Source organism: Pelecanus crispus, chromosome 2, assembly GCF_030463565.1.
Source record: "Pelecanus crispus isolate bPelCri1 chromosome 2, bPelCri1.pri, whole genome shotgun sequence".
Classification (NCBI taxonomy): Eukaryota; Metazoa; Chordata; class Aves; order Pelecaniformes; family Pelecanidae; genus Pelecanus; species Pelecanus crispus.
The window spans coordinates 96,108,130-96,121,283 of NC_134644.1; the positions used below are offsets into that span (position 1 = coordinate 96,108,130).

The 13,154-nt window shown below is 39.0% G+C and overlaps 1 protein-coding gene across 3 annotated transcripts in view; it reads right to left on the minus strand.

Moving 5' to 3' along the window:
• The window catches only part of TENT4A (terminal nucleotidyltransferase 4A), a 61,117-nt gene that overhangs the window by 20,157 nt on the left and 27,806 nt on the right, over positions 1-13,154 (minus strand). For all 3 annotated transcript variants that reach the window (XM_075704845.1, XM_075704842.1, XM_075704843.1), the window contains exons 8-10: positions 12,583-12,709; positions 5,134-5,234; positions 4,703-4,875 (exon numbers count right to left, since the gene is read on the minus strand). In XM_075704845.1, the coding sequence (XP_075560960.1) occupies positions 4,703-4,875; positions 5,134-5,234; positions 12,583-12,709 (401 nt within the window). The remainder of the gene's footprint in view (positions 1-4,702; positions 4,876-5,133; positions 5,235-12,582; positions 12,710-13,154) is intronic.

Here is a 13,154-nt window from a genome sequence, read left to right on the forward strand (position 1 = left end):
CAGCTACCTTGACATGACTGCATGGTCTTGAGAAGTCAAAACTTCACAAAATGATCTTGTCATAGAAGCCCAAAGAACATTATCACCAGAAACACTGAGATAAAGTGTATGAAATTTCTGAGATCCAAACGTCTAACAGACAACTTTGAGATTCTGTGCTGGACTGGATATGAGATTCTATATCCATTATATAACAGAAAAGAGCTTTACAACTTTCCTATGAGCCATTACATCTGTTACTGATATGCAGGTATCACTGTCACATAAAATGCTATGCTTTATTTGGCATAACAGCATCAAAACTGTGGAGCATACTTAGCACCAGGGATTATACCAGACCAAAATGAGACTGCAAAAACATACCTAGGATTATTTTTCACTTGGCAGAGACTGTTGATCATGCAGCAGATATTCTCCATCACTACTCTAGGACCTCCTGAGCTAATAAAAAGCAGCTTTCCACAATGCTTAAGCAACAAGAAATCCAGGTCACCACTTACAGAGTGCAGGTCCAGAACAAAAAAGCACCCAGGAAAAAAAGGTGTTTTCAAGAGGAATTTAGTCACTGCTTAGGTTCTCAGACTGACATTTGCAACTAGCCAGAACAAGCAGAGAGCTGGGGGCAAACACAGCTCATTTCATCTGGTTTCAGATTCTCATGACAAGCACTTAACTCAGTATGAAGGTTAAAGTGAGATTTCCTAATGCCAGAGGCTTATTTTCTATTGTGGAACAGTCTGACTCTTGCTCCCATAGAGTAAAAACTCACACAGTTTGCACTGTCCTTGATGGCAAAAATATTTATAAAGCATCTTCCATTATTCACTTCAACATTTGTTGGATCATGTGGGAATGCACAGTATTTTGTAACTTACCTGTTTGCATGAGTAAGTGAAGAATATATACTGCCTCTTTGTCAGGGCAGCATATGGTATTTTAAATACCTGCACAGCAGAATACTTAATCATTGAGAAAAGACTTACTACATAGATCCGTTTGATAATTAACAGAATCCAGAAAAACGTATGCGCAGTTGAATACGTTCTGATGATCAGATTCCTTGTATCCAAAGGTTTATTTCCATGTGTTCCTCAGTTTGCTCCTGATCACTAATATTTATATTCTTCACAGAGCTGAGATAACAGGGCAGGAACTTTAGTACTCGGTAGTTTGCAAGGAACTACATTAGAAGTGCCAGTGAGGGAGTCGGAGCTCTGTATTGACATGTACAGTAAGACAAACCCATAAACTGAACAGCTATCTCACTAATAGTGATATGACAAGACAGACAGATTTCTCTTCTACACAAGTCTTTGATCCAAAATTTACTGGTCCTTACGAAAGCTTTCTTTTATGACTAAGATTTCACAAGTTTGCTAGGACACTTACAAAAGACAGCACAATTAGAATTTCATCAGCCAGACAGTGCTAGCAGAAGGCATTTTGTAAATAACTTTGCTGCCTTGAAAAATCCACAAAAGGATACTTTTTGTACAAATTATGATTTAGTCTCATTAGATCCTGTTCTTAGTTTTGGGCTGTGTAGACAGTGGCCCAGAAGTGTGTTCCCCTGCAAGCGGTTCTGGACCTGCAGAGATGAAAGCAATCATCATCCTGAATTTGAGGCAGTGTACTGAGGAAAAGCATATACATCTAAAATATACAGGGAAAGAGAAGGCTGTCCTTGAAGGAGGCAGTTCTCTTGTTCCTCAGTGGTACACAAGTTCTCATCTTCAGAAGGTTACCATCAGTATGGTCCCCAAAGGAAAGCAGTAGCAGAAATGGAAAGAACTCAGGGTGGTAACTTTAAGCTCTTATATCCCTACACTTCCATTTTTCTGAGTATGTACAGAAGTTGAGAGGCTGACTTCTATATGCTAGCTCTGGTTTATGCCAATCTGATCTCCGGAAAAACCTGCTCTTTTTTATTGCGCTATTCTGATACCTGTTCTCCTGCTGCTGGAACAAATCTATAGTCATTGCTATCTCTGAAGTGCCCATAAGTCCAAGACACCAGGAGCCCTGTCTATTCAGCTGCTGAGCCATATTTACAGAATATAAGGCAAAATCTGTAATGCTGCCAGAACTTCAAGGAAGCAAATCTTTAAAAACCATACAGCTTGCTGTATTATAACCAACTAAACTAACTACTGTTACAACCAACTATTAAACTACAGGGTTTAATAAAACTCTACAATCCCTATGAGCAATACTGCACTGTTTTGATAATGCTTGCATACCAACATATACTGCCAATATTACTTCCAGGACATACTGACAAATATATGCAAGGCCTCCAGACTTACAGCCGGTGTACAGTGATGTGATGACTTCAGAACACAGTTACCACTGTGCTAGAGTGGACGGCTAGAATATTTGACCAGCAGTAGAAGCTGAAGTTCAGAGAGGGGCAATATGACCAAGTCACAAGTTGCCAAGCATATTTCTTCTTCCTCAAGATACGTAAGTTGACTTCTGTTATATTGGTAGGCAGATCTCAGAAATGTCAAGGTGCAGCTGATCACTATTACCGGTGAAACTTTAGCAGTGAATTGGAAAGCAAATACACTACCAAGTCCCTCTAGTTTGGCAGCTAGGATCCTGTAGTTGATACACAGCAAAAGATATTCCGCAGTCATGCAAAAACACATCTCCAGAAATGGTGTCTTGATGAAGACCTTGTGTTTAAGGTTAACAGTGACATCACAGGGATGAATATTTTGCTATTAAAATCTTAATTATTGGGAAGAGATTAGCAAACTGTCAATCTAGGACCTCCCTGTATCCTGCATTTTCTTTCCAATCGGTATCTTGCTTTCAGTCTTCAGTATCAGAGAAGTTCAGAAGATTTAACTTTAAATGAATACAGAATCATTCCTGAAGAACAAGCCTACCACAAGATCAGAACTAACACTACATATAACTCTAGTGACGAAATGCATCATATTCACATTTCCTTGTTCTGAAGCTGGTACCAAACTTCACTGCATCGTACCTATTTGCAGCACACCAGAAGTTGTGGCACAAATACCAGTTGTCACGCATACTAGATGTTCCTTTGCTGGAACCTGGGCATAGTATTATGCCAGATCATGCCACACATAGCCTCTTTGACTCCGTCAGAATAGGTTTCTCTTCCTGAATCAGGTGCAGCTCAGGATTGCTCAACCAGAACTTGTTCATCCTCACATATCCAAGCGTGAGTAGGATGAACTCAGCAGTTATTTGTCAGAAACCTGCTATTCCATTCCAAATTAAGATAACATGCTGGCAGTCTACTAAGGACATAATACCAATAAATGACCAGGGCTTAAAACTAGGGTCTGTCACAAGCACATGGGTATAAGGCTTTTTATTTTGTTAAAAAGGGTAGCATTTCCATTTACTTTGTAGATGCCCAAACTGATTGCAGGTCTGTCTTGTTGAGGGCTTCCTTTTCACTTTTCATTAATTTCTCTGGCATCAGGCAATGAAGTTTCATCTTCAACATCAGGCAAAAAGGGACTAAGGGGAGGTCATAACCACTCACCTCCCATTATGTTGAGAGTGTACAATATTAAGCAAATATTTGCATTTTCTCATAAAACTTATTACAGCAATATCTTTCTCACTGACATACTGAAAGCAGGAGCATGGCTAGCAGTATCACTGGCAAGCATCATGCTGTTCTTTTTCCATTAGCCAGATGGTGCAACTAAAGCATTTACCACATTTACTGGAGGTAGAGTGAAAAGACAATTCAACACAGAAAATTCAGTAATGTAAAGGAATTACAGAAAGTAACCAGAACATATAAAGAATGCATTTGTCCCTCAAAACTTATTAAATTTTTATTGAATACAATTCCCAACTTTTAATTCCATATTTGACTAGTTTTTGAAAGAAGTCAAGAAACAGGTACTTGGACCTCTCTTGGCATCGTCCAGTTATTCACTATTGTAGTTAACTGGATGTTACATCTTGTTCCAGTTAATACCTCTACCTAGCACAGAATGCTTCAGTAGATTTATAATGAGCACCTCATACCATGCAATACAATTTTGTGCTTTATAATCCGCACTGCCCAATTCCATGTTGATTTAACTCCATACTGAAACAAAAACACCTTATAGAACCTTAAGAGTCTGGGAACATACTTAAAGAGATTACAGCCTCCTCTTCCAGGAAGTTACAATAAAGCCCAGCAATTACTTTCAAACTGCACTTTCAAACTAGGAAGCTGACTGCAAGATTTTACATATGAGGGCCCCATTACCATTAAAACATGAACTGACTGCTTGGCTGAAAATAGCAAGGAATATTATTCACCTTCACAGCACGATATGATGTTCATGTTCAATTTGGGGTGTGGAGAAAAGGGACCAAAATCTGACAATGGGACATTTTGCTTGATGGGAAGATTTACAAAGATATATTTCTACTCTTCTACTTAATTAACTACTGTTAACTTGGGGTTTTATATTTTATTACATCTTACTACTACCACAAAGAGTACCAAAAATTTAGGATGGAATTAAGACCCATTTAATTTAATGAAAAAATATTTGATTTCAGTAATTTTTCTGAGCAGGGGAAAGCTATTAATTTGCTGTAGCAGCTTAGGGACAGCATCACATTAACTGCTGTTGTATCAGTTGAGGTTTTGAAGAGTGTGATAAACTCTGCTTCTGATTAGTTTAACCCATTAAAAGAAAAAGCTTACAATGTCACTGCCGGAGAGTGATGATACAGAAGAGGCAGATGAGCCAGAAGATAACTGTTGTGTGCTAGCCAATGACAAAGCCAAGCGTTGGTTGTAAGGTGGTTCAGAGTCTCTGTTCTGTTGCTGTTCTCCATTGCACGGAGCTATCTGGTCTCTTATTTTCAACCTATTATCTGTTAACAGAAAACATAAGTATCATTTAAGAGCACAGAATATGAACACATGGGCCTTGAAGTCTAAGAAGAGCTGCAGTTTAACAACCTAATTGAAAAACAGGCCAAGAGAAAACTAGTCTTGGGTTAGAAAGTTACAAATTCCTTTTATTTTTTCCTACATAGATGAATGCGATTAATTTCAAGACATGAGTATTTTGAATTATATCAAATTCAAGAAAAATTAAAGTTGGTTTCAAAGATTCCTGCTATACATACCAAGTTCAGGTGATAAATTAATTTTGCTCCCCCACTTCTTTTTAATCCAGGCCCTGTAGTCAATCACTTCTTGGGTCACTTTGATGATTCTACCTAATGTGCTAAAAAAATTTTTCAGTTAAGTATTAAACAAAGACTGTTGGTTACATATTTGCAAGCATTTCAACAAGCAATCAAATTATGCTAAAAGTCACTTTAAGATATCCCTAACCAAAGAATCCTTTTGATCTTTCATTTCCTTAGAGCACCATTTAATCCACTGAAGCATCACAATTTTTAAATTAGTATATTACTTATCTTCTACCATACTAACATGCAAGCACTGACACATAGGTAAGATTTTTACTCTGTATTTCTAAGTGGAGTGCACCTTATTTATCAAGAATGTACATGCAGATATCAGTGTACTTGATAAAAGCGATTTATAGGTTCTTGCATTTCTCCATAAAGAAAATGTTTTCCACAGAATCTGGATTAGAACAGTTATGGGGATGCATTGAAGACATTAATATCCCAGCCCCCCAGCTGACCTTCACACTGAAGACAAAGACCTTCACTAGTCCTTGCTTACAGATTTACAATACAACTTACAAGGTGTAAGATCCCCCCAATTATAAAGGAAGTACCATGGATCGTGAGGTAGTGGAAACAAGAAACAGACTGGCTCCAAAACCAGGATAAGTTAGAATTTAAGAAAATTCATAACAGTAACTGGTTCAGAGAAAGTGCCTACCTGGTCCTGCTGAACAGTGACCATTTACCAACAAGCACAAAGTATTATTTTTCCAACATACCTTCCCAACATTCAGTTATTTGAATTGTACTTCTTGAGCAGGAGTGGTGTCCTTGTTTGATAGCTAAACTTTCAAGCTTTCCTCTCATCAGGGACTAGTGGCTGAAACACTAACTATAAACTCCACGCTCGAGACACATGAAGGTCTGACTATTGTACAAAAATGGGCTGTGAAAAGTTACCGTCTTGGAGAAGGTAGTGTTATTTTAGCTTTGAAAATCTTCAATGGTTACAATAAACCTTATTTTGTATTTCATATCATAAAGGTACATTGTACCTGTACTGCAATTTTCTTTTTGTTTAGGTGTATAACGGGAAGGAAGGACATACATAGCCTAAATGTATTTAGACTACCCTTACTAGGTCATTTCATAATAACAATTCAAAAATGAGCAATAATTCTCCTACTGGCTTAGGGATTACTATTTCATGCAAGATCAAATACCACGTGTTCCACATTTAGTCTTCCAACTTGAAAGACATATTGGTGTATTAGTACTGAAAAAGGCAGCCCACCATTTTAAGCAAACATTGAACCAAATAATATCTAAGGTTACAAGTCCAATAGCTGCAGAAGGGTCCCACAGACAGAATGAATGTCATCCACCATTCTATTTATGTAATGTAGATAAAGCGATGCATGTCGGAAACTAAAATCTTGAATTCTACATGCAGAATTAAAGGCATGATTGTCACCACTCGGACTCGGCAACTAAAGATCTGGGTTATAATAGGTAATTCTTTGGAAACCACAGTTCAATAACTAAGTAGAGCACATTAAGAAAGGAACAAATAAAACAGAGGATAGCATTTTTGTCAATGTACACTCCCATGACATAACAGAATTTTAAACACTGGGTGCAGTTCTGGTTTCTCAGTCTCAAAAAGGAAGTTAAACCGGAGGAGACAGAATGAAGACAGGGATGACCAACACAGCAGAGAATCAGCTGTGGCCCTGAAGTTGCAGTTCCTAAGGCAGCAGCACCAGTATGGGACTCAAACATACACATGCTGGGTCTCTCCAGCACTGGGACGGAGAAGGAAATCTTGCAGCTAAGAAGTTTCATCTGAGAATACCTTCAGAAAGATTTGAGCTTTTACTCCAGGATGACCTGTAAGTTTAACAACCACTACTAGTGGTCTTAGAACCAGAAGCAGAAAATGAACATGGATACAACAACATAAGCTCTTATGGAGAAGGAGTTTGTAAAGTCTGAAGCTTCTTGGAGTACTTTCCCCAAAGTAAATCTATAGTCATGCCTTCAAATACCAGAAGGAAAATTAATGATATAGGATGGTATTTTTATCAGCCTGGGAGACTGATATACCAAATATGCCTGCTATCAAATAGGTGTAAAGGGTGCAACTACTGCTACACCAACAATTATGGCAGAGTTGCACAAACAGAACCTGGGAATCTCCTCTCTCCCCAGCTCCTTTCACAGAGAATAGAGAGCAAAGCCCCAAACTCTCATTTTTGGTAGAAAGGTAGAAAAACAGAAATTCACTAAGTTATCAGGTCAGGAGTTCAAGGGCAGATCCATGCTACATTGCTTGTACACCAAAATTAAAAACATTGTAAGACATCAGAAACTGAAAGGTGATTAAGGCTATACTGCCATATACTTAATATAGCAGCAAATAAAGAGGAAGCAAGTGTGATCAAACTAGATACTGCTCTCCAAGAACACCATTTCATATGTATGGGACTCAAGCACATCATGGGGTCAGAGAACAATTTTTTTAAATAAACATTTTGAAAATGTGCTTGTGTCTGTTTTCAACACTGAAAATGCTTAGGAACAAAAAAACCCCACCACCCTGTTAATCTGCTCAGCCTTTAGTATGAGGGAATTCCACACTTTTGGGTTTGTGGTTTTTTGGCTGAGGCCAGAATTTCTACAGATATGAGACTCCCACAGTTCTACAAAGACGCTTGTTTGGAAGACATGGAAAAAACACAGTTAACTGGTTAATAAAATTAGACAGCTCTCCTATGAAAGATACCCCTTTAAGGCTTTTCCCTTAATATTATCATATAGTAAAACCAGGAATAAGCTATTTACATACCTAGTTTATTTTATGATACGAGCTTAGAAGCTCCTCTTTTTACACACTGCAAGCCTTCAGTTCACAGGGACACTTTCTAGCTGTCATTACAGCATAACTACAGTTCAAATAAATCTTAAGATCACTCTTAAAAGGCTCAGATTGCTGACATAAGATTCAGTAAAATCAAATATGTAAACCTCCAGCCAAGCTCCATATGAATGACCAGCAGAGGAGGGAAAACATCAAGTCTGTGAAAGAACAGTCAAAATACTGTTCAGTAGGCCTTAACTGAACTTATGAAATATCCCCCAACATTAAAAGGGCAATATAATCTAAAAGCAGACTAAGGAGCACCTCAGAAGGATCTGCTTGAGCACAAGGATAAGAAAAAAAAAATCTAAAACCTTTACCCAGACAAATACCCTGTGTAGGAAAAGCTGGTATTTGCTGACACCTCTTAAGAGACAGCATGCATTCTAGTGACAGCCACCCATCATTCAAGAGGTGAAGCAAAGGAGGGACTATTTCAGAAAGCACATTTCTGCTTTCTGTGTCAGCAGATCTAGCAAATTTAACATTCCTTTTGACAGCTCCCAGAGCTCCAAGGACTATCTTGGCCAGCCAGGACAATCCAAACATATATACCTGCTGGCAGTTAGATCAGTTGAACTGTATGCTAGGAAGAGACCTAGCTTCATACAGCTTTCGAGCACAGAGACAGAAAAATCACTTTACATATGGCCCAGACTATTGTTTTGAAGATTATCACCTGTGAATGACAAGCCCTGACATGCAATAACAAAACCCTGCCAAGGCTTCCTCAAACTCTGAACTCTGGCCTGTTGGCATGACAGTCCCTTTCCCTCATCCACCTGCACCATGTCTAGCACAAATAAGGAGGAACCTGTTACGGATCTGCAGCTCTGGGAACTGAAGGAAGGTTTCAAAAGTCTTAGTTATACTGGAAGGGCACATCACAGCAGAACCAGTGTTCCATTCCTCATTTCATATGACCTCGTCTGCCTTGCAAATGCAGCTACGTTGCTGTTTAGAGGTGCAGTCTGAGCGCACATTTGTACCTGAACCATGCAACAGGCCAACATGTAAGTCAACATCCTGCTCTACAGACATACATATTAACCTAAGGATGCATCTTTGTCATGTCCAGATCAGCATAACTTATGGTTGTCATATGGTACAATACCACTGTCTCCATCTTCCCCCAAACATAAACTCCTGCTGCTTCTTTTGCTTCTGATCTGCTCATCACACAGCCACAAGCTGGATCAAGTTCTTGACATGACAGAAGCATTGATGTATTTGTTTGCAACCAGACCAGAGAGTTCATTTGACTCACCTTCTGACTGCAGGATTGCTAGATCTGATCCAAGGCAAGAGTCAGGAACATACAGACTGAGAAAGAAGCAAAAGGGCACCTGACAGGAGATAGCCCACAGACAGTTAGGCTAGGCAAGGTATCATGTGAAATTGCACCTTAATATAGAGCCCATGGACACAGTAGCAACAGATAGTCTGCTATTTCAAAGAACATGAATCAACAAGCAAGAGCTTGTTGCCAAACTTTTGTTAAGGTTTCCTGTGGTTTATCAAGAAACAGAATAAAACTGAGAAAATGGCCATTAACTGGAAAATATCACTCCTTACAGACTTCTTTAGTGAGCTCACATAAGATGACACACTCTTCTCTAGAGACAGGCTATGGCCAAAAGACCATACTAAAGCTGTTCAAAGCACATACTGACACTGACCCTTAAGCAGGAGCCATCCTGTCCATAACTGTATTTTACAGCTAGACTCATGTCCCTGTGGCCCCAAATATTAAGAAATCAATCATGATTTTCAGTCATTTTGGCTGAAGTCACAACACCAAACTTGACCTTGCATACAAGTTGTACAGATTCAAAACAGATCAGCATCCTCATTTTCCTACTAGGAAAATCCCTCTTTCCAAGATGACAGGAATCTGTTTGCTCTAACAAAACTGAGACTGGGGACAAAACAGTGTTACAGTAATTTCTGTAGCTGTAAGAATTGCTTTCAGGACTCAGCTGATTACTGTTTCTACTCAGATAGAAGATAGCTTTCAACTCCCACTACACTCCAGATGTTACATCTGGAAGCTTGAATGAAGATGCTGGTGAGTGATTTGAATCCACCCCTTATTATTCTGTGGGACTTGTTAATACAGAACACGGACAAGAAAAAGGCCTATGCTGAAGGACCAAAATCTGACCCTTCTTTTCCCCCGCTGGGAATATCAGAAGTAGCAGCTGGCCAAGAAGCCTGGAATTAACTTAGGCTTGTGCTCCTTTGAGTTGGACTGACCCTGAAAAAGAGCAGTAATGATCACCCAGAAAGATTTTAAATCTATTGAGATTGTCATCTACAAAATACTGCGTACTCTGTACACAGAAATTTTCCCTGGAAAGAGTTGACATGAATTCAAACCCACCAGGTAGTTCAAGAACAAACCATTCCACTTAGGGGAAAGGTAGCTCCAATTACAACAAAACTGAATAAACTCAAGCCAGCCCGGGGAGTTCAGCCTCCTGCAAGTTCCTACCCTTTCAAGTGCTCTTCATTTAGTCTCTGTTGATCCTTCTAGTAAACTGTCATATAGCTAGTCACTGGTCTTAAAGGGAGCCCATTGTTTAGTTTAACCTACCACTAACAAGCCTAGAAAAGGGAAAAAAACTGGATCAGGACAAAGGGCTCCTGGATGTCTAAGGCTTTAGGTCAGACCACCAGAAAAGTCTTTATACAGAGCCTGGACCACTCCGCCTAACAGGTGCAAGAAGGATCTGAAACACACCTGGATTGCCCAAGCACATCAGGTTTAACTAAAAACTGAGACTGAACATGGACTGCTGCTGATGAGCTGTTTGGTAACAAGTTTGTTGCAGAACATCATCTACCCACAGGTCCTTTGGCACTGACAAGACTGGTGCTGGGGGAACTACTTGCATTCAGGACTTTGTTGAATGCTGTTGCTCTTGTGACAGTACTCCCTTGACAGAATAGCAAGCCACTGGCATGACAAGTTCTGAGACTCAGACATCACTGGCACAGACAGCCCAGAACTAGCAGAAAGACAGGTCAGATGTACAACACCCGAACACTTCTGCTGGGACTTCTCCCCAGGTTTGAAGTTGTGACAAAATTCAAACATTTTCCCAAATACAGTAAGAAGTGTACATGTGAAGTGCACATTGATGACATCTGAGGCTTCCATTAAATACATTTACAAATTTACTTTTTGATGTCTGTAATAAATACAGGTACCTCATAAGATAATGACAATATCCTTTGGAGAATGACAGAGAAGTTAATGAAGGCCAGGACCTGAGACACAAGCAAAACTTCAGAAATCCCTAAGTTGTTCTATCTATACTTAGATAAGAATGAAGTTTCATTCAGCAACAAGAATTATCAGCCAGTACACATTTAACAGATACACCTTTCATTTATCTTAAAACAGCAGTCTCAAATGTCAGTGTGTAACACTATGTACCACTCTTCCTCTATCTCCATCACAGGCACAAGTGCAGTCTCAACCTTTGTGAATTTAATACCTCAAAAAAACTAGAAATTCACAGGCACTATTAAAATACTGTCAGTTTTAAATCAACAAGTGAAAGACTGCATCCACTTTGTGGTAAACTTAATATAGGAGGACTATTTCACCTTCTAATGACATTAATACTGGAAGTTAACAGCTTGACTAGAGTTTGGAATTGTACCTAGATGGTTTCTGTGGCTTGTTACAGCTATCCCTCCCTGTGATTAGCTGGGGAGCTCAAAGCCACTGGGATTCTAAGGAAGTATCAGGGAAGAGACATCCTCTGATCTAGCCTCAATCTGTACTGAGGGTTAGAATAACAGATGCTAGAGCAGATACATGAATGAAAATGCAACATGGCTGACATGCCTTCATTCTCTTTCTCCTCCCCCTCTCAAAAACAGAAAACTTGCAAAGGTGAGAGCTGACAAAGTACTAGCTGTACAGCGTTTCTATGAAAGACATTAAGAACTGCATTAAAAATGGCACATCTAGAAGTATGCTACTTTTAATGGCAGTTCTGACATTATGGCCAAACTGAACTGCTTCTTTTAATAGCTTAATTACATAACAAGCTTATTAAAACAGCTTATGGGAGCATGTACTAAAGAACTAGGGAAATTTCTAGTATTGATGTCTAGTTTTGTGTCTAAACAAGGAATTTGATCACACACATTTCTTTCTGCCATAGTACAGACATACATCATACCAAACATTAAACCAGCAAACCTTCCTTTGAAATATTTTAAGCAGAATGAGGAAAGACCAATTATATTCTGGCTCCCTTCCACACTTAAGAGAACCTCACACTGAACTCATCCTGGGTTTTGTCATGATATCTTCATTTCAGTGCCGCACATGGAAGTATTACACTCTCATACCACCAGGCAGCCTAAGTTTCTGGGCAGGTTTCAATATAGCCACAGTTAAACAATAAATAACAATACTCCTTTTACTGATTTAGACCCAAACATTCCTAATTGATTACACAGACAAATGGATATTCAAAAAGTGGACTAATTACCTCTCAGAATCTCTATTTGGGTATGATCTTGCAAGTGGTGATACTGCATGGCTAAGAACAATGTAGGCATAATCAAAAACTTGTTTCACTTGCATGGCACCGTAAGAACTTCTGCCAACGTCGTTTCCTGAAATAGTGACAGTCATCAGATCATCTTTTTTTAATATCAGTAACCAGAAAATTATTCATACTTAAAGCTCAGAAGCCTTAACAATACAGCTTAACTCTGTTTAAACTGGTTAGCCCACCCTACTCATATCAGGAACAACTAAGTGTGCCTATCTCAATAAAAGTAGCTAACCTTAGGAATGACACTTAACATTATGCATTCAATTTACCACTTTTAAAATACCGATGTACCAGTGCCTGAAAGAAACAAAGAATAGAGATCAGCTTAAAGCTCTCATAGCTGTCTTCTAAGAGTGAACCTACCAAGCCTAAAGCATCACATCTCACTTACCAGAAGTTTCTGCAGGCCAAATTCAGCTTAAAATTCCATTTGTGCAACCACATTATCTTCATATGGTCAGGTATACTTACATCAACCCCTACTTAACCTTATCAAAACTACA